Source organism: Hemiscyllium ocellatum, chromosome 5, assembly GCF_020745735.1.
Source record: "Hemiscyllium ocellatum isolate sHemOce1 chromosome 5, sHemOce1.pat.X.cur, whole genome shotgun sequence".
NCBI lineage: Eukaryota > Metazoa > Chordata > Chondrichthyes > Orectolobiformes > Hemiscylliidae > Hemiscyllium > Hemiscyllium ocellatum.
Genome location: NC_083405.1, coordinates 59,095,444 through 59,117,585, shown reverse-complemented (window position 1 = coordinate 59,117,585; position 22,142 = coordinate 59,095,444). Strand labels below are relative to the sequence as shown.

At 41.7% G+C, this 22,142-nt stretch overlaps 1 protein-coding gene across 1 annotated transcript in view; it reads right to left on the bottom strand.

Moving 5' to 3' along the window:
• The window catches only part of elp2 (elongator acetyltransferase complex subunit 2), a 150,535-nt gene extending 130,602 nt beyond the window's left edge, over window positions 1-19,933 (bottom strand). The window contains exons 1-2 of the mRNA XM_060825464.1: window positions 19,791-19,933; window positions 13,348-13,426 (exon numbers count right to left, since the gene is read on the bottom strand). Of these exons, the coding sequence (XP_060681447.1) occupies window positions 13,348-13,426; window positions 19,791-19,925 (214 nt within the window). The 5' untranslated portion in view covers window positions 19,926-19,933. The remainder of the gene's footprint in view (window positions 1-13,347; window positions 13,427-19,790) is intronic.
• Between the last annotated feature and the right edge of the window lie 2,209 nt (window positions 19,934-22,142).

Below are 22,142 nucleotides of genomic sequence, written 5' to 3'. Positions count from 1 at the left end.
CGTTGTCTGAAGTCATCAATACAATGTTCACTTTTAAGTACAGAAACACAACATCCATTACAACAGATTCAGAAACAGATTTTTTTTTAAAGAATTGTTTCATGGACTAGATTTTTTACAAAGTATATTATCACAATGTACAACCTTTGGATAAGAGATGACACAGTGGCTCAGTGCACTAGGGACCCGGGTTCAATTCTAGCCTCAGGCAACTACCAGTGTGGGGTTTGCACATTGTCCCGGTGTCTGAATGGGTTTCCTCTGGGTGTTCTGGTTTCCTCCCGCGTTCCGAAGACGTGGAGATTAGGTGAATTGGCCATGTTAAATTGCCGATAGCGATGTGTAGGTTAGATGCATTAGTCATGGAAAATGTAGAGTAATAGGGTAGCAGAACGGGTTTGGGTGGGATCATCTCTGGAGGGTCAGTAGGACTTATTGGGCCAAATAGGCTGTGTCCACATTGTAGTGATTCTATGATTGTTAATATAAATTTGAATCTTTCACTCAAAGCCTGCTAGCATTCACTCAAAACAATTGAAATGCCGACATTGTGAAAGGATGAAATTAATTTGAGAGAGGAGGCTCATAAACACACAATATAAATCGCTAGGACCACTTAGCTGTTTCAAACCCATGCTCTAGAATAATAGCCTGGGCCTCCAGATTCGTTATGTAGTGACATTGTCAGCATTACATCAAGTTCCATCATGACAAAGAATTGGTTGATACAATGTCAAAGAAAACATGAACGGGACAGAAATAAAAGATGCATAAAAGGGGAGTGACTGCCAGGATCATGAATCGTTTCTGCCTGTAGCAAAAACAAAATGAGAATAGTGCAAAAATCTGTAAGTGAGTTTGAGAAGATTTGTATCTCAGGTAGAGGTTCTCAATGTAGATTTGCTAGCTAAGCTGGGAGGTTCATTTCCAGGCGTTTCGTCCCCCAGCTAGGCAAAGTCTTCAATGGGCCTCAGGCGAAGCAGTGTACATGATTCCTGCTTTCCATTTTTATGCTTGGGTTGGTGATGTGATTTCCATGGTGATGCCATTTCCTGTTATAGAGTCATAAAGATGTACAGCATGGAAACAGACCCTTCAGTCCAACCTGTCCCTCCCGAACAGATATCCCAACCCAATCTGGTCCCACCTGCCAGAACACGGCCCATATCCCTCCAAACCTTTCCGATTCATGTACCCATCCAAATGCCTCTTAAGTGCTGCAATTGTACCAGCCTCCACCACTTCCTCTGGCAGCTCATTCCATACACGTACCACCCTCTGCTTGAAAAAGTTGCCCCTTAGGTCTCTTTTATATCTTTCCTCGCTCACCCTAAACCTATCCCCTCTAGTTCTGGACTCTCCCACCCCAGGGAAAAGACTTTGTCCATTTATCCTATCCATGCCCCTCATGATTTTGTAAACCTCTAAGGTCACCCCGCAGTCTCCGATGCTCCAGGGAAAACAGTCCCAGCCTGTTCAGCCTCTCCCGATAGCTCCAATCCTGGCAACATTCTTGGAAATCTTTTCTGAACCATTTCACATTTCACAATGTCTTTCCAATAGGAAGGAGACCAGAATTGCACACAATAATCCAACAGTGACCTAACCAATGTCCTGTACAGCCACAACATGACCTCCCAACTCCTGTACTCAACACTCTGACCAATAAAGGAAAGGATACCAAAAACCTTCTTCACTATCCTATCTACCTGTGACTCTACTTTCAATGAGCTATGAACCTGCATTCCAAGGTCTCTTTGTTCAGCAACACTCCCTAGGACCTTACCATTAAGTGTATAAGTCCTGCTAAGATTTGCTTTCCCAAAATGCAGCACCTCACATTTATCTGAATTAAACTCCATCTGCCACTTCACAACCCACTGGCCTATCTGATCAAGATCCTGTTGTAATCTGAGGTAACCCACTTCGCTGTCCACTACACCTCCAATTTTGGTGTCATCTGCAAACTTACTAACTATACCTCTTATGCTCACATCCAAATCATTTATGTAAATGAAAAAAAGTAGAGGACCCAGCAGTGATCTTTGTGGCACTCCACTGGTCACAGGCCTTATGTCTGAAAAACAACTCTCCTCCACCACCCTCTGTCTTCTACCTTTGAGCCAGTTCTGTATCCACATGGCTAGTTCTCCCTGTATTCAATGAGATCTAGCCTTGCTAACCAGTCTTCCATGGGGAACCTTGTTGAAAGCCTTACTAAAGTCTATATAAATCACATCTACCACTCTGCCCTCATCAATCCTCTTTGTTACTTCCTCAAAAAACACAACCAAGTTTGTGAGACATGATTTCCCATGCACAAAGCCATGTTGACTATCCTTAATTAGTCCTTGCCTTTCCAAATACATGTACATCCTGTCTCTCAGGATTACCTTCAACAACTTGCCCATCACCGTCATCAGACTCACAGGTCTATATTTCCCTGGCTTGTGTTCTTTTTCCTCAGAGTTAGACCCCATCTACCATCTATGTTTGTTGAAAGAGTTCTGGTTGGAATGCCTTGCTTCTAGGAATTCCCATGCATGTTTCTGTTTGGCTTGTCCTAAGATGGATGTGTTGTCCCAGTCGAAGTGACGTCCTTCCTTATCTGTATGTAAGGATACGAGTGAGGGAGGGTCATGTCATTTTGTGGCTAGTTGGTGTTCATGTATCCTGGTGGCTAGTTTTCTGCCTGTTTGTCCAATATAGTGTTTGTTGTAGTTCTTGCATGGTATTTTGTAAATGACATTAGTTTTGCTTGTTGGCTGTATAGGGTCTTTCAAGTTCATTAGCTGCTGTTTTAGTGTATTGGTGGGTTTGTGGGCTACCATGATGCCAAGGGGTCTGTGTAGTCTGGCATTGTCCATGTGTTGTTTTCATATAGACACTGGTTTGAAGTTGCCCATTGGCTGTTCGATTTACTGTGATATCCAGGAATGGCAGTTTGTTGTTGTTTTCCTCCTCTTCAGTGAATTTTATGCTAACTGGCATCATGGTAGGCCACAACCCACCAACACACTAGAACAGCAGGTAATGAACTTGAAAGACCCTGTACAGCCAAGAAGCGAAACTAATGTCATTTACAAAATACCATGCAAGAACTGTAACAAACACTACATTGGACAAACAGGCAGAAAACTAGCCACAAGGATACATGACACTAACTAGCCACAAAACGAAATGACCCTCTCTTACGAGTATCCTTACATACAGAAAATGAAGGACACCAATTCGACTGAGACAACACATCCACCTTTGGACAAGTCAAATAGCGACACACACGAGAATTCCTGGAAGCATGTCATTCCAACCGGAACTCTATCAACATCTACCACCCAGAGGAAAAGAACAGGAAATGACATCACAGAAAACGACACCACCAACCCAAACATATAAATAGAAAACAGAAATTATGTACTTCTTCACCTGAAGCCCGCTGAAGAGTTTGCTTAGTAGGGTGACAAAACAACCGGAAATGAACCTCCCATCTCAGCGAGCAAATCTGCATCCAGAACAAAAATCTGTGAAAGCAAAGATGAAAAAATAGAGGTAGCGATTACAGATGAAAGTTTTGAACTCCTCGGTTGAGTTCAGAAGACCAAAACTGCCTGTGAAAGATCCTCTGACTGTTCAGTGACAGTTACTCAAATTTAGCTTCAGCAATATTAAAACACTGCAGGGAGGCTAAGGACAGAGCGGTCAGCATAACAGCAGGGTGGAGAATTTTAATGAAAGATAACAAGAAGCTCGAGGCCATTCTTGCAGACTGAAGGTATTCTATTTAAGACTCACAACCTTCAGTTGGTCTCCTGTGTAAACTAGTACACATTGTGGGCAGTGAATACAATTTAACAAAGTAAAAAACAAGCACATATAAATCACTATTTCATCTGGCAAGTGTTTTGATACCTTAGATGATGAGAAGAGGTAATTGAGCAGTGTAAAGTATTTTTTTGGGACGTGTGCAGCATCAGCTGGGTCAGCATTTATTGCACATGCGTAATTACCCTCAAGAAGTTAATAGTATCAACAGAAGATAGCAAATTCCAAGATTTCATCCCAGATGTAGTAAAGAATAATGATGTCATTCCAAGTGAGAATGGTGTGTGGCTTAAGAGTAACTTGCAGGTGTCAATGTTTCCATGTTTTTGCTACCCTTGTCTTTCAAGGTATTATAAGCTGCAAGTTTGGAAGTTGCTGTCTAAATAGCCTTACAAAGTTGTTGCAGAGCCACTTGTATATAGGACACCCAACTGCTCCTGTACCAGTGTTGGAGGACATGGACATACAGTACAATGCAATTCAATTCAAAATAGAAACAGGCCCTTCAACCCATCAAGCCTGTGCCAATTCCTAATCCTTACTACTTACTGCCCATGTGCAGTTTCTATCCCTCTGTCCACCTGCCATTTGTGTGTCCATCAAGACACGCCTTAACTGTTGCTAATGTACCTGCTTCCACTACCTCCACATTCCAGGCACCCACCATCCTCTGGGTGAAACATTTTCCCTGTACCTCTTCCCCCAAACTTTCCCCCCTCACGTCAAACCTGTGCCCTTTTATACTTGACCTTTCCATCCTGGGAAAAAGTCCTTGACTATCCATCCAATCTATGTCTCTCAACATTCAGAAGACCTCTATCAGATCGCCCTTGTCAACCACAGTGAGGTAGAGTCCTCAGCCGAGAAAAAAAAAAGACATATTAGACTGTTAGTCCCTAAGGCTACCATCATAACAAATGCAACAGAGACTAAGCAACCAGGAGAAGTGACCTTTCAAGAAAATTGGTGTGAGCAACATCTTCTCCGTATTTGCTAAAAGCTTCCCCAGTAATGGAAACAAAAATATTCAGGGAGAAAAGCGAAGGGGCAGAGCTGAATTGGGTGAAGCTGAGGGGGGAATGGAAAGTTGAAGCAAAGTTGATGAATTTTTCTAGTTCCTAGGAGTAAGAGTATAAAATGACAGATACAAATGATCTTGCATCCATTATCAGCTGGGATGTTCACTGATGACTACGCGATAATTAGCACTATTCATGTCTCCTCAGATACTGAAGCAGTCCATGTCCAAATGCAGCAATACCTGGACAATATTCAGACTTGGGCTGACAAATGGCAAGTCACATCTATGCCACATTCAGGCAATGACAATCTCCAAAAGAAAGAATTGAAAGATCATCTTTTGATATGCAATCACTTTACTGTCACCAAATCCCCCAAAACCAACACCCATTGACCAGAAACTGAACCAGTCTAGCCATATAAATTGTATGGTTATGACAGCAGGTCACAAGCTGAGAATCCTGCAGTGACCACCTCATCTTCCAACTGCCTAAAGCCTATCCACAAACTACAGAGCAGAAGTCAGGGGTGTGATGGAATTCTCCCCAGTTATCTGGCTGACTACAGCTCCAACAACATTCAAGAAGCTTGGCTCCATCAATCAAAAAGCAGGCTACTTGACTTGCGATATATGCACAAACCATAAGACATAGGAGTGGAAGTAAGGCCATTCGGCCCATTGAGTCCACTCCGCCATTCAATCATGGCTGATGGGCATTTCAACTTCACTTAACCACATTTTCCCCGTAGCCCTTAATTCCTTGTGACATCAAGGGTTTATCAATCTCTGCCTTGAAGACATTTAGCGTCCCGGCCTCCACTGCACTCCATGGCAATGAATTCCACAGGCCCACCATTCTCTGGCTGAAGAAACGTCTCCGCATTTCTGTTCTGAATTGACCCCCTCTAATTTTAAGGCTGTGCCCACGGGTCCTAGTCTCCCCGCCTAACGGAAACAATTTCTTAGCGTCCACCCTTTCCAAGCCATGTATTATCTTGTAAGTTTATATTAGATCTCCCCTTAACCTTCTAAACTCCAATGAGTACAATCCCAGGATGCTCAGCCATTCCTCGTATGTTAGACCTACCATTCCAGGGATCATCAGTGTGAATCTCCACTGGACACACTCAAGTGCCAGTATGTCCCTCCTGAGGTGTGGGGACCAAAATTGGACACAGTACTCCAAATGGGGCCTAACCAGAGCTTTATAAAGTCTCAGTAGCACATCGCTGCTTTTATATTCCAACCCTTGAGATAAATGACAACATTGCATTCGCTTTCTTAATTATGGATTCAACCTGCATGTTTACCTTTAGAGAATTCTCGACTAGTACTCCCAGATCCCTTTGTACTTTGGCTTGATAAATTTTCGCACCGTTTAGCAAGTAGTCCATGCTTGTATTCTTTTTTCCAAAGTGCAAGACCTTGCATTTGCTCACATTGAACTTCATCAGCCAATTCCTGGACCACTCTCCCAAACTGTCTAGATCCTTCTGCAGCCTCCCTACATCCTCAGTACTACCTGCCTGTCCACCTATCTTCGTATCATCGGCAAACTTCGCTAGAATGCCCCCAGTCCTTTCATCCAGATTAATATATAACGTGAATAGCTGCGGCCCCAACATTGAACCCTGTGGGACACCGCTTGTCACGGCTGCCATTCCGAAAAAGAACTTCTTATCCCAACTCTCTGCCTTCTGTCAGACAGCCAATCCTCAATCCACACCAGTAGCTCACCTCAAACACCATGGGCCTTCACCTTACTCAGCAGCCTCCCGTGTGGCACCTTATCAAAGGCCTTTTGGAAGTCTAGATAGACCACATCCACTGGGTTTCCCTGGTCTAACCTACTTGTCACCTCTTCAAAGAATTCCAACAGGTTTTTCAGACACGACCTCCTCTTAATAAATCCATGTTGACTTGTCCTAATCCGACCCTGCTCTTCCAAGAATTTAGAAACCTCATCCTTAACGATGGATTCTAGAATTTTACCAAAAACCAAAGTTAGGCTAATTGGCCTTTAATTTTCCATCTTTGGCCTTGGTCCTTTCTTGAACAAGGGGGTTACAACAGCGATCTTCCAATCATCCGGGACTTTCCCTGACTCCAGTGACTTTTGAAAGATCTCAACCGCCTTCACTTTTCCTCAGCCACCTCCCTCAGAACTCGAGGATGTAGCCCATCGGGGCCAGGAGATTTGTCAATTTTAAGACCTTTTAGCTTTTCTAGCACTCTCTCTTTTCTAGCAACCATACTCAACTCAATCCCCTGACTCCCTTTAATTGTTGGGATATTACTCATGTCTTCTACTGTGATGACTGACGCAAAGTACTTATTAAGCTCTCCTGCTATTTCCTTACCTCCCATCACTAGCCTTCCAGCATCAGTTTGAAGTGGCTCAATGTCTACTTTTGCCTGTCATCTGTTTCTTATGTATTGAAAGAAACTTTTACTATCATTTCTAAAATTACTGGCTAGCCTACCTTCATATTTGATCCTCTCCTTCCTTATTTCTCTCTTTGTTATCCTCTGTTTGTTTTTGTAGCCTTCCCAATCTTCTGATTTCCTACTGCTCTTGGCCACTTTATAGGATCTCTCTTTTTCTTTGATACATTTCCTGACTTCCTTTGTCAGCCATGGCTGTCTAATCCCTCCCTGGATAATCTTTCTTTTCTTGGGGATGAACCTCTGTACAGTGCCCTCAATTATACCCACAAACTCCTGCCATTTTTGCTCTACTGTTTTCCCTGTTAGGCTCTGCTTCCAGTCGATTTTCATCAGTTCCTCTCTCATGCCCTCATAATTACCTTTGTTTAACTGTAACACCATTACATCCGATTTTGCCTTCTCTCTTTCAAACTGCAGACTGAACTCTACCACATTATGATCACTGCTTCCTAAGTGTTCCCTTACTTTAAGATCTTTTATAAAGTCTAGTTCATTACATAGCACTAGGTCCAAAAAAGCCTGGTCCCTTGTGGACTCCATGACAAGCTGTTCCAAAAAGCCATCCTGTAAGCATTCCTAGAATTCTCTTTCTTTGGATTCACTGGCAACATTATTTACCCAGTCCACCTGCATATTAAAGTCCCCCATGATCACCGTGACCTTGCCTTTCTGACATGCCTTCTCTATTTCCCGGTACATATTGCATCCCTGGTCCTGACCACTGTTAGGAGGTCTGTACATAACTCCTGTTATGGTTTTTTTGCCTTTGTGGTTCCTCAATTCCATCCACACAGACTCCATATCATCCGACCCTATGTCATTCAGTGCCATAGATTTAATTTTGTTCTTAACTAACACCCCTCTGCTCACCTCCTTGTCTTTTCGAAAAATCCTTGGATGTTTAACTGCCAGTCCTGAACCCCCGCAACCATTTCTCTGTGATGCCGACCACATCATAATCATTCACGATGATCTGTGCCGTTAGTTCATCTACTTTACCTGAATGCTCGTAGCATTCGAAACAAAGTGCCTTAATGCTAACATTCTCATCATTAGAGATATTGGAAGTCATAAGATGTCCTAAGTTATCCTTCCTTGTTATTGCATTCCTAATCTGCCTCAAGGTTAAATCCACCTGCATACATGCTATCCTCCTGCTTATCTTTCCATTTGACTCCATGCTCCCTGTCACTTTCACTTTCCCTTCCCCCCAATTCAGAAGTTTAAAGTCATACTGACCACTCTATTTATCCTTTTTGCTAGAACATTGGTACCAGGTCGGTTCAGGTGGAGACCGTCCCAACGGTACAGATCCCCCAGTTCCAAAACTGATGCCAATGCCCCATGAAATGGAATCCCTCTTTCCCACACGAATCACTTAGCCACGTGTTTACTTCCCTAATTTTCTTATCCCTATGCCATTTGGCACATGGCTCGGGCAGTAATCCCGAGATTATGACCCTTGAGGACCTGTACTTCAATTTCCTTCCTAGTGCTTGATTAGCCCCAAGCAGATCCTCCACCCTAGCTTTGCCTATGTTGTTAGTCCCAACATAGACCACAACAACTGGATCCTCCCACTCACTCTCCAATATCCTTTAAAGCCAGTATTCCACTCCCTTGCCCATTGATACACAGGTGCAGTAGTGCAGCAATTTCCAAAGGCTCCTTTGTACCAAAGCCACAACCACCACTATCTAGGACAAAGGCAGCAGAATATTACCACCTGTAAGTTCGTCTCCATGCCATACACCATCTTGACTTGGAAATGTGTCGCCATTCTTTCACTGTCACTGAATCAAAATCCCAGAACCCTCTCTGTAACGGTATTGTGGACGTAAGGTCATGCCAATCTGTTTGTGTTTCAAGCTCCTCATTTCCGCCTAACCCAACGGCCTTTCATTATCTTGCTTTGCCTTCTGAAGCTGAGAATTTCATGTAATAAATTCATCTGTCTTAAAAGGGATACCTGTCATGCTTAGAATTTGTCCCCTTATTATCATCTCCCCGACAAGATGAAACAACCTTCTGGAACCCACAGGGACTTTTATATTTCAATTAGTTCACCTCTCACTCTTCTCAACTTCATTAGGTATAGAACAATCCACTTTCCATGTTTCACTAATCTCTTCATCACAGGAAAGAGTGAAGGCAATGTTCTCTGAACTGTTGTAATCCAATTATATCTTCTTTCAAATAAGGAGACCAAAAAGTGCACCATAAAGCTGCAGTAAATTTTGCCAACTTTTACACTCCATTCTCTTTCAATAAACACATTCCAATTACCATCTAATCACATACTGTAACTGCATATTAAATTTTTCTGATTCATCTCCCAAAACTCCATGATCCCTCTTTACTACACTCTGTCCACTAAATTTTTGAGGGCTCACTTAAACTGTCAATACCGCTTGGAGACTCACTCATTCCCTGATAAGTCATTTTCTTACCTATCTTGATGTCATCAACAAATTTAGCTTCCAGACATTTGGTTTCTTCAGTCAAGTCATTTACATACATTGTGAATATTTTAAGCTCTAACCTGAAAATGGTCCATTTTTCCCTACTCTCTGCTTCTTGTTAGCCAAGCAATCCTTTATTTATGCCCCTACATGTGTTGTTACCTTGAATAGTTACCTTTGGTGTGGTACTTTATCAAATGCTTTTTGAAATTCCAGTACGTTATCTCTACAAGTTCACCTTCATGCACCTTGCTTGTTAGGTCCACCAAAGATCATGCAGTGTGAAAGACTCAGAACACAAATTCTTGAACCGTACTCAAGATTTTTTTGGTCAGAATACAACAAACACAGCAAAATTATTCTAGATTTAGGAGAAAGTGAGGACGACGACAGATGCTAGAGATCAGAATCATACAGTGTGGTGCTGGAAAAGCACAGCTGGTCAAGCAGAATCCAAGGAGCAGGAGAATCAGCGTTTCAGGAATAAGCCCTTCATCAGGAATGAAGTGTGTGGGCTAAAGGGGCTGAGAGATAAATGGGAGGGGGTTGGGGCTGAGGGGAAGGTAGCTGGGAATGCGATAGGTAATTGAAGGTAGAGGTGAATGTGATAGGTCGGAGAGAAGGGTGGAGCTGATCAGTGGGAAGGAAGATGGACAGGCATGATCATTCAAGAGAGCAGTGCCAAGTTGGAAGATAGGACTGGGGTAAGGGGAAATTGGCAAACTGATGAAATCCACATTGATCTTATGTGGTCGGAGGGTGCCAAGACGAAAGATGAGGCATTCTTCCTCCAGGAGTCAAGTGGTTAGGGTTTGGCGATAGAGGAGGTCCAGGACTTGCATGTCCTTGGCGGAGTGGGAGGGGGAGGTAAAGTTTTCAGCCACAGGCCAGTGTGGTTAGTTGGTGCGGGTGTCCCAGAGATGTTCTCTAAAACAATTGGCAAGTTAGCGTCCTGTCTCCCCAATGACCACATCGGGTGCAACGGATACAGTAGATGACATATGTGGAAGAACAGGTAAATTTCTGTCGATGTGGAAAGATCCTTTGGGGCCTTGGATGGAGATGAGCAGGGAGGTGAGGGCTAGATTTAAGTCTTAGGAAATTAAGTTGGACAGGTGGATGAGGGAAAAGTGGGTGACGATTTTGGAGACATTGATCGCAATACAGTTAGATTTAGCATCATTATGAAAAGGGACAAAGGTCGAAGAGGAATAAAAGTTCTAAACTGGGGGAAAGCAAAGAGACAATCTGGCAAAAGTGGACTGATTTCAGCAACTTGAAGAAAAGTCAGCAGTAAATCAGTGGGAGACAATGAAAAGCAAAATTATATAGGTATAATATAATCATGGACCCACAAAGTAAAAGGGTGCTACTACCAAATCCAGAAGCATACCGAGTGAGATGAAGTAGAAAAATAGAGCTTATGACAATCTCAGAAGCAGCTCAGAAGATTACACAAGGTCTTTTCCCTTGGTTTGGGGAGTCCAGAACTACAGGGCATAGGTTTACGGAGAAAGGTCCCTTTCAAATCTTTCCTCTAAGTGGCAACCTTTCCATGCAAAGACTGGTATGAGTATAGAATGAGCTGCCAGAGGAAGTGATGGAAGCTGGTATAATTACAACATTTAAACACCATCTGGATGGATACTTGATTAGGAGGGGTTCAGAGGGATTTGGGCCAACTGCTGTAAATGGGATATTAATTTACGATATCTGGTTGGCATGGATGTGTTGAACCAAAGGGTCCATTTCCATGCTATACATCTCTTATGACTTGATAACACTACAGGTGGTGAAGTGAAAAAAATTTAGGAAACAGAGTCAATATGAAAAAATTCCGGTCAATAAAACTGAAGTAAATCCAAAGATGTTTTATCAGTACAGTAAGAACTAAAAGATGTCAATGGAAATGCCTATCAGAGATGTACATGGTAACTTGTCTGTGGATGTAGAAGATGTGGACACGAATCTTAATGAGTGTTTTGTCTCTGTCTTCTCAAAGAAGGGTGAGATAATGCAGATATTCCAGTTAAAGAGGAGTGTGAAATATTAGATAAAATAAGCACAAGGAGAAGGAAAGCATTGGAGGTACAGCCTCCTTAAAGGTACACAAAATAACCAGGGATGGAAGAATTGTACCCTAAGCTGTTAAAGGAAGCCAGGGAAGAAACAGCGCATGATCAGTGGATCATTTTCCAATCGTCACTAATTAAAGTAAAAAATTACTCAACGCCAGGTTATAGGCCAACAGGTTTATTTGGAAGTACAAATCCTTCATCAGGTAACTAGTGAGACAGGATCATAGGACATAGAATTTACAGTAAAAGTATAGTATTACACTTTGATCTTTTACATTAAATCCTATGATCTTGCGCCACTAGCTACCTGAAGGAGCAGCACTCCAAAAGCTTATATTTCCAAATAAACCTGTTGGACTATAAACTGGTGTTGTGTGATTTTTAACTTTGTTCACCCCAGTCCCACACTAGTATCTCCACATCGTCACTAGATACAGGAGAGATGCCACAGGATTGAAGGTCTATGGACATTGGATGATTACTGAAAAGGGGTGCAAGGGGCAAGCCAAATAATTAAAGGTTCTCCAGTCTGATCTCAGGTGAGCAAATTAATATAAGTAATATTGAGAGATAGAATTAACTGTTACTTGGAAAAGCACAGGTTAACCAATGGTAGTCAGTGTGGTTTTGTTAAGAGAAGATTCTGTCTTCCTAACATAATTAAATTTTTCAGGAAGTAACAGGGAGGGTTGATAAAGATAGTGCAGCAGATGTTGTCTACATGGATTTTATGAAAGTATTTGATAAGGACCCTCACAGCAGATGTTAAGAAAAGTTAAAGCCCAAGGACTGCAGGAGAATGTGTTAAGTTGTCAGCCTTTAGCTGTGCTATATTATATCCAAAAGGATTGATTAAAAATAATTACAACTTTGACTCTCGTGGCATAGTGATATGGTCTCCACTGCTACATAAACGGTTCCGGGTTCAAGTCCTACCAACCCCAGTCAGGTGTCATAACATATCTGGACAGGGTGATTAAAAATATTTAGAAATGAGATGTTGTCTTAACAAATTGCTAAAATTCTCATCCACAGCATTTTCTGGTAAATTTACAACATCACATTTTTCGCTCATAAATACTAAAGTTGAACAGGCAACCCAATCAGAAATCGGATTCCAAAGTGATAATCCAGCAATGTTAAAGAGAGCTGAAATAATTTAAAAGAAGTTAATTTCCTAGGAGCAAAAAATAAGAATGACTGTAATGTGCAAGCGATATTTTAAAGCTCTTCTCGTGCAGTGGTAGTGTCCCTAACTCTCGGTCAGAAGGTGAGAATTCAAGACCCTCATATGTATCATAATACGTCTAAACTGAGAAATTAAAAATATATGAGGCAATGTCCTAGTATCAAACAGCTCAAATTTAGCAATTTAGAACATACAAGCTGCATAAAATAGCTTTTCAAATTATGAAACTTTCAACATAAGATCCATAATTACAATCTTTGATTTATTTTCTTCTCAACAAAATGCTCACTTTGCCTGTTAGAAATAACACCATGCTTCAATACTTACCACAATCATCTCTATGAGCCCACTGCACACAATTAACTCTTCCTTTATGTCCATTCAGAATTTCAGTCACACTTGCTTCCTGTTGGACCAAAGACATTTAAATAGCAAAGACAACTTGTTGAGTGATCAGTTAAAAGCACTAATACCCATATTACTACAATTGCCTATGGTGTACCTGGTTTTCAGCTCAAATATAAGATAGATATAGGCCAAATCAAGGCAAATGTGTATGCCAACTAATCAGTGAAAAACTAAAAGGCACAAAGCTTTACCCAACTGAATATCAGTTTGCCTAGTTTGACACTCAACAGTATGTGACATCCTTTTTTACTTTACAAAAGTAGTACCAAATTAATTCATTTTATGATCTCTATTTGCACTATAGTTCTTTTCAGTAGAATAGATAAAAATTAATCCAGTTTGTTATTCATCAAAAAGTCTGTTAATGTTCTGGAAAAATGTCACATTATCCTCAGCACTTGAGTTCTTCTACTCCTCTGGTCTGTGCAGATTAAAATATTTTAGCCACATAATATTTTATGAACTGCAATGTTTAGCTTTTGATCACATCCAGCTTTTAATGGGGTTACAGCAATGACTATGAGATCACACTGTTTGCACTGAATTTACACTTCTCACACATTTTATTTCTCATACTATGTACAGAGACAACTCATTTTGGATCACTATTTGTACCCTGCTCATAAACCCACACGGTTCAGATATTTTTCAGAACATCCCACATCCCACAATAATTTAAGTCTTTCACCACATTTAATTCAAGATTGTTATAGAACAAGAATGGTCCTGAAATCCAAGTTATAAACTGGGGGAAGCCAGACATTTAGGTTAGATCTGTGTCAGAGTAGTGGGATGCATTCAGGAAGGAAATGGGAAGAGTACAGGGCCAACATCTTCCAACAAAGACAAAGGGTGAGACCAACAAGTCCTGTGAACCCCGGACAACAAGGCAGATACAGGATTGGATAAAGAGCAAAAATGGAGGCTTCTGGCAAAAACTAGGTGCAAAACAGCAGAGTACATAATGTGCAAGGGGAAAATTGAAAAAGGAAATCAAGAGAGCAAAATGGACATGAAAGAACAAGCACATAAAGTAAAGTAAAATCTTAAGTTATTTTACAAGTAAAAAGATAACTACAAAAAGAGAAAGGCCCATTAAGGACAACAATGGTAATTGTACATGGAGCCAGAGCATGTGGGCAGAATTCTAAGTGAATAATTTGCATTGATGTTCATGAGTAAAAGGGACAATGTGGGCACTGAAATCACCTCGGATGCTGCCTGAACTGCTGTACTCTTCCAGCACCACTAATCCAAAATTTTTACTGAGGGAGAAGATGGTATAGTAAAAGAATTTAGCATAGCTAGAGGCGAAACTGAGTGGTCTGGCAAACTTAAAACTAGATAAATCTCCAGGGTCGGAAGAAGTGTAACCCTGGCAGTTGACTGATGCAAAGTAGGAAGCAGCAGTGGCATTGGCAATAATTTTCAATTTCTCTCTGACCACAGGAGAGGTGCTAAATGACTGGAGGGCAGCCAAAGTAACACCATTGGGAACTATGAGTAAACCAGGAAACTACAGGCCAGTCAGCCTAATCTTAGTGGTGGGGAAATTATTGGAAGCAATCCTGAGGGACAGAATTAATCTACATTTAGAGATGCAGGGATTAGTCAAGAATAGTCAGCATGGTTTTGTCAAGGGGAGCGCATGTCAAACCCGATTTATATTTTGCAAAGAGATAACCAAGTGTGAATGGAGGGCAATGCACTGAACGAATATACTTAAATATTAGTAAAGCTTTTGGTAAAGTCCTGCATGGGAGACTGATTGCAAAGGTAAGAGCCCACAGGATCAAAGGAAATTTGGCAAATTAGAGACAGAATTAGCTGAGTGGAAGGAAACAGTAACTCCAGTAGAGTTCCACACGAATCAGTGTTGGGGGCCCTATTACTGATGGCATATTTAAACAAGTTAAACTTGAATATTGGAAGGTTGATTAATAAGTTTACGAATTATACAAAAATTGGTGGTGGTAAATAGTTGGAGGAGGAGAGGTTAGCCTTAAATTACAGGCAGATATATTAGACTGATTGAGTCATAGAGATGTACAGCGAACTGATCAGTGACAAATTGAATTCAATCAGATAAGTGAGGGGTGATGCACTTGGGTATTACAAACAAAGCAAGGGAATACATGATGCAAGGTAGAACCCTGGGAAGCACCAAGAATCAGAGAAACCTTGGTATGCACATCTATCAATTATGAAGTGTTATGGATCTGACCAAATCCCCTCAAAATATGTCAAGGAGGTAGCATAGACTCTAACATTTTCTTATTTTAAAAGCACTTGCTCCTTTTAAAAGCACATTGTGATTCAGATGCAATTCAATTGGTCAATCTACCAAATTTGAAGCAAAACACACTTTTTATTCATACACCATAGTTAAATTACAGACAAAATGAAAATAAAAGAAAATGGCTTAAGTGTAATTCTATTAAAATACTTTAAATAATAAACTACTCATGAACTGTTCCAATACAGTAACATCCCAAAAGTACACTCTTGCCAAAGGCAAAGTCAATAAAATAGATTGTCTCCCATGCAATTCTAGCTGCAGGAAGAGAACCCAGTTTTTAGCTGCAGCAAAGAGAGCGAGACAGAGATCTAGCAGCTTTCACAACCCCAACAGTTACTGAAAGCTAAACTAAAAATCCCGGTTCTGTGGGAGCTTAACCACTCCCAATCAAGTTGCTTCTCATGCTTCATCATTTTTTTTTAAAAAAAGCCCCAATGCCTCACAAACTGTTTATTTTATTGGCTTGAAGCAAAGTGCTCAAAACCTCTGTCTCAAGCTGTTTTTTTTTTAAAAATCAGGGAAAATTTCACATCTTAGTATCATCAAAGAAGAAAAATTGGACAGACTGGGGTTGCTTTCCTTGGGGCAGAGAAGACTGAGGGAGGACATGATTGTGATTATGAAGAGCATAGACAGTTTAGATGGGAAAAACCTTTTCTCCTTGGTGGAGGGATCAATGACCATGGGGCATGGATTTGAGGGGCAGGAGGTTCAGAGGGGATCAAAGGAAATAATATTTCAGCCAGAGGTGGTAGGAGTCTGAAACTCACCGATGAAAGGATGATAGGAGGTAGAAACCCTCATAACATTTAAGAAGTATTTAGATGTACACATGCGATGCCAAGGCATACAAGGCAATTGGCCAAGTGCTTGAAAATGGGATTAGAACAGTTAAGTGTTAGTTTTTGACTCAATGGTCCTAAGGGCCTTTCTCTATGCTGTTGATCTCTATGACTCTGAAGGATGGTTACAGATTTCAGGAGCTTCTTAAAAGGACAGAAAAAGATGGCCAAGCATGTACATTTTCAGAACAGCATTCCAGATTGAAAGTATGGCCACAGTGGTAGACTGATGAAAACCAGGGATATGTAAGAGGCCAGAATTGGAGGTACATAGATATCTTGAAGGATCATTCGAATGGACAAAGCTACAGAGGTAGGGAGGAAGGAAGCCTTGGGGGAATTTGAAAATTTGAATTTCTGCATCAAGGAGTCATCAAACCAAGGACCAATGTACATCAGAAAACGTAGGCCTGACTAATATACAAGGCTTAGTGCAAGTTGGGATACTGGCAGAAGAGCTTTGAGTGAACTTATGGAGGGCAGCAGCTGGGTAATAGGCATGACCTAAAAGTGAAATCTGAATTTAACAGAAGGTATAGAAGAGAATGTCAGCAGCCAATAAGATGAAGCATGGACAAATACAGTACATGCTCTTGAGTGTAAATGGACAGACCTAACAATCAAGTGAAAATGGGAACAATCACTTATCTCAAAAGGATGCGAGGATTGCAAACAGCTTGTTTCACTCCCAGACAGTGACTTTGTTGCAAGATAGCAAACACAATGGCTTCCCAAAATTTAATTGGAGGAATCATCTTTCCATCTCATGCTGGATGTTAAACAAAGGACATAACAAAATAGTGGAGAGATGTTGACAGGTACAGCTGGGTGCCAACCATATGTGTATCAAGCCTAACTTTGTGGCTTTGGGAGATGTCACCAAGTGCCAAGGAGATAAGGCCAATACTTTATCCTTAGGGAATTCCTAATTAATAATGCAAGAGAATGAAGAAATTCCACATAGGCGAATCTCTCACTCAAAGTGCATAGACTGAAATGCATCCAGATAAGTACCCAGTCAAGAAGGAATGGAGAAAAGAAGAGTACCATTAAGAAAGGGATAACATCGTGAGCCATGTTAAGGACTGAAGATAGGTTAAGAATGATGAGGAGAAATAAATTTGTTTCATCACGCTCATATAGGATGTCATCTGTGTCTTTGGTAAGAGCTGATTCAGTGCTAAGGCTTGACAAAAACAGATTAAAATGGCCCAAACATGATGTAATGGGAAGGAAGAATTGCATTTAGGAAGCAATAGCATATTTGTTGTATTGCACTGGTAGCATCTCTGTCTCCAAGCTAGGAGCTCCGAATTAAAATCCCATGCCAGGACTTGATGACCAAGAAAAAAGTGTTGCAATAATGCAACCAAATAATTTGAGTATCTATCTCAAATTCCTTTCAGCATACATACAACAGCAGCCCCTAAGAGTGGGAAAGATTCCTGATCAGCCTGTCAAAGGAAATTAAAGCCTCGGTCAGTGTTATTTATGGCTCAGGACAGCACGCAACTTTCAAAATTATGTCTAATTACCTTTCATTTTGGGACAGTTCAATGTCAACCACATTATTGTGAGCTAGAATCACAGGTGGGCCGGACCAGGCAAGCACAGCTGATTGTCTTCTCCAAAAGGACATTAATAGACCCGATGGGTTTTTTTTACAATATTTGATCACTGTTAGTGTATGACAGCCCAGCTTGTTGTTCCAAATCTATTAGTGGTTGAATTCAAATTTGTGATTGAACCTATATTCCCTGAGCAACAATGTGGGCTTCAACCTGGACAAAATGCTTTACACTTTAAATGACATGACTGGTATACTATCATCTCTCATTTGATAATTTATCTACACATCAAATGTATGCCTCTTAGCAGATGCTGCCTGGCCTGTTGACTGTTTCAAAGTAATGTCACAGCATATGTTTAAATTCCCATTCCAGATTAAGCACACTCTGGATTCTAGCAAATCACTACAGAGGAATCCTACAGAGAAAACAGCTCAGGCTGTAAATCAGATAATGAACCTGATGACCTGCCTTCGAACAAAACACATGATTGATTATTGCCAACACTCCAAATTAAACTTAAGTTTGCAGTAATTAAGCAGTAATTTCACACATACTTGCTCCAGCAACCCTGGATTTAAAAAAAGTCATTCAAAATATTTAGTCATTTTGAGCTTTATCCTTTATTTGTTACAAAAACATACTTGCAATGGGACTAAATAACTACTTGAATTAACAAACAATTGTGGGTGCTGGAAATCAGACTGGAGAGTATTCCCCTTCACTATTTGATCACACAGCATTGCCCTTTGATGTGAAGGGTGCTGCTTATCACTGGACGCTTGGGTGTTTCTTTTCTTCCTAGTGGTGGAAATTGAATTAAAGATTTTTGCACCTTGTGTCTTTCACGGTGTCTCACACCTGTACACACACATGGGTGCTGGGGAAAAATAAGCACTATTGCAGTTAGGTGGTAGTGTGGGAGTTAAAAAAATTAAGAGTGTAAAAACAAAAAAAAAGATTTGTACACCTTGTCATGATTTAGAGATGCTGGTGTTGGACTGGGGTGTACAAAGTTAAAAAATCTCCTGATGAAGATGCTGCGCTCCAAAAGCTAGTGTGCTTCCAATTAAATCTGTTGGTCTATAACCTGATGTGTGATTTTTAACTTTGTACACCTTGCGTCTTTCAAAAAAAAGTCACTGAACTTGAAACGTCAACTTTGCTTTCTTCCCACAGATGCTGCCAGACTTGCTGAAGTTTCTCGAACAATTTCAGTGTTTGTTCGTTGACATTGGTCTCTTTTGCACGACTTGCAATGACTTTTCAATCAGCGTGGGGGTGCAAAACAACATGACATCAGTGCGGCAGGTGATCAACAGTTGTAGCATAGCAATACAGGCAGGACAATTTATGGACCAAAACTAACAGGGATAGGTTCAAAGTGAGCAACACACTCGGCGAAGTAGGCAAGGTGGTGCAAACCTTAAGTGTACAGCGTACGCATTCGGAGCACGTCCGCCCCTCTTCAGAAGTTTAAACTCAATATTCCAATAAACTGTTTCCGCTGCTCCACCCCTCCTACATTGACAATATACTGTCCCTCCCAGTTATAGGAACAGACGGGTCGAGGCAGGCCGCTTCTTGTGTAGCCGGCGGCTCGCGCCACTGCTGACGGTTAAACCGCCCCGATTTAAACAAAGAGACGTTTACCTCCGGTTCGTACAGCACGACCGAGCGGCAGCTGGCGAACGCCACGCGACCCCCTCGGCCCCAGGACAGCGCGTGCGGAGTGCGGTTCGCACAGCGAGCAACGTGGGCCGTCTCCACGGGCGGCGCCATCTTCATTCCGTGCGTCACCTCTGACCCCGGTGTGGGAGGTGCGTCGCCGAAGGGAAAGGGAGAGGACGGAGAAACAGACTCACAGCGGAGTGCGGGTAGGTCATATGAGGTGTCAATACACCAGCAACTTGGCCGGGTTAGGTAGGCTGTGGCCTGATTAAACACTGCGCGAGACAGCTACTGCCAGCAGCGTGGAGAACCGTACCAGCCAACCGAGCTTCATCTCTCCACAGTTCCGGCAGAGTACCGCCGTGCAATGTTTTCCTCTCCACAGATGTTTCTGGATCATACAAAAATAGTTTGCTTTCCTTGTTGCAAACCATGCCAGCCCTCCCAAATCAAGGATTTTAACGCAACAGTCATGAGTTGTGGTTTATTTCAAACGCAAAGTGGTATAAATGGGCACTTGGGTGTGTGCTCTTCCAGCGTCACTAATCCAGGATTTCGCTACACTTTGGATGCTGCCTGAACTGCTGTGCTCTCCCAGCGCCACTAATCCAGAATCTGGTTTCCAGGATCTGCAGTCATTGTTTTTACCACTTGGGTGATAAGAGTTCATCGATGTTTTTCGCGAATTAAACACCGCACAGGACAGTGGATCCTGCAAACCTACAAATAAAGCAAAAAGTGGTGGAATTATTTAGCAGGATAGGCAGCAAATGTAGAGAAGAGCCGTTTTCAGACTGACTACCTGCCAAATTTGTACATGACACTATCTAGTACTGCCTGAAAATGGTTTACAACCATTCAGACATAGAGATGTACAGCATGGAAACAGACCCTTCAGTCCAACTCGTCCTTACCCACCAGATATCCTAAGTTAATCTAGACCCATTTGGCCCATATCCCTCTGAACCCTTCCTTTTCATATACCCGTCTGGATGCCTTTTAAATGTAATTGTACCAGCTTCCACCACTTCCCCAGCAGCTCATTCCATACACACACCACCCTCTGCATGAGAAAAGTTGCCCCTTAGGCCCCTTTTAAATCTTTGCCTTCTCACCCTAAACCTATGCCCTCTAGTTCTGGATTTTAAAATAAATACTAATTTCGTTATCAGATGATAAAGAAGGAACTTTCCTCCCACCAGAGTAGAATGATGAGCAAAAAAGGACGCCAGTTGTCGTTTTCCAGGGCTCCATCATCATCTTTCTTAAAATACTTAGACAGTTTTGTTTTTAAAGTTTTTATTGATCATGCTTTCCAGACAGTGGATTCCAAACAACAAGAACTCATCACCTTGCTGCAACAGCCTTCCAATTAGAAAGATGTTGTGAAACTTGAAGGAGTTCAGAGAAGATTTGCAAGGATGTTGCCAGGGTTGGAGGATCTAAGCTACAGGGAGAGGCTGAACAGGCTGGGGCTGTTTTCCCTGGAGTGTCGGAGGCTAAGGGGTGACCTTGTAGAGGTTTACAAAATTATGAGGGGCATGGATAGGATAAATAGGCAAAGTCTTTTACCTGGGGTCAAGGAGTCCAGAACTAGAGGGCATAGGTTTAGGGTGAGAGAGGAAAGATATAAAAGAGACCTAAGGGGCAACCTTTTCATGCAGAGGGTGGTACGTGCATGGAATGAGCTGCCAGAGGATGTGGTGGAGGCTGGTACAATTGCAACATTTAAGACGCATTTGGATGGCTTTATGAATAGGAAGGGTTTGGAGGGATATGGGCCGGGTGCTGGCAGGTGGGACTAGATTGGGTTGGGATATCTAGTCGGCATGGACAGGTTGGACCGAAGGGTCTTTTTCCATGCTGTACATCTCTATGACTCTAACTGTCAAGCTTAACACTATCCAAGATAAAGCAGCCTACCTAACTTGCACTAAATCCACAAAACTGTACTTCCTTTACCGCCATTGCTCGATAGCAGCAGTACGTACCAGCTGCACAATGACCACTGAATTACCCAAATAGAGATCACCCAAACCACCAGCATCTGCAGGGACAATAGCAACAGATACATGAGAATACCATCATCTGCAAGTTATTCTCCAAGTTACACAACATCCTGACTTGGAAATACATCGTTGTTCCTAAAGTGTTGCTGGGTCTAAACCTTGGAACTTCCTCCTTCATGGCATCATTGACCTTCTGCAAATTTACTGCAGCAATTCAAGAAGGAAACTCACTACCATGAGAACAACTAAGGGTTGGCAATAAATACTGAGTGAACCAGTGTCAGCCACAACACCTGAATTAATTAATTAAAAAAAATATTTTTCT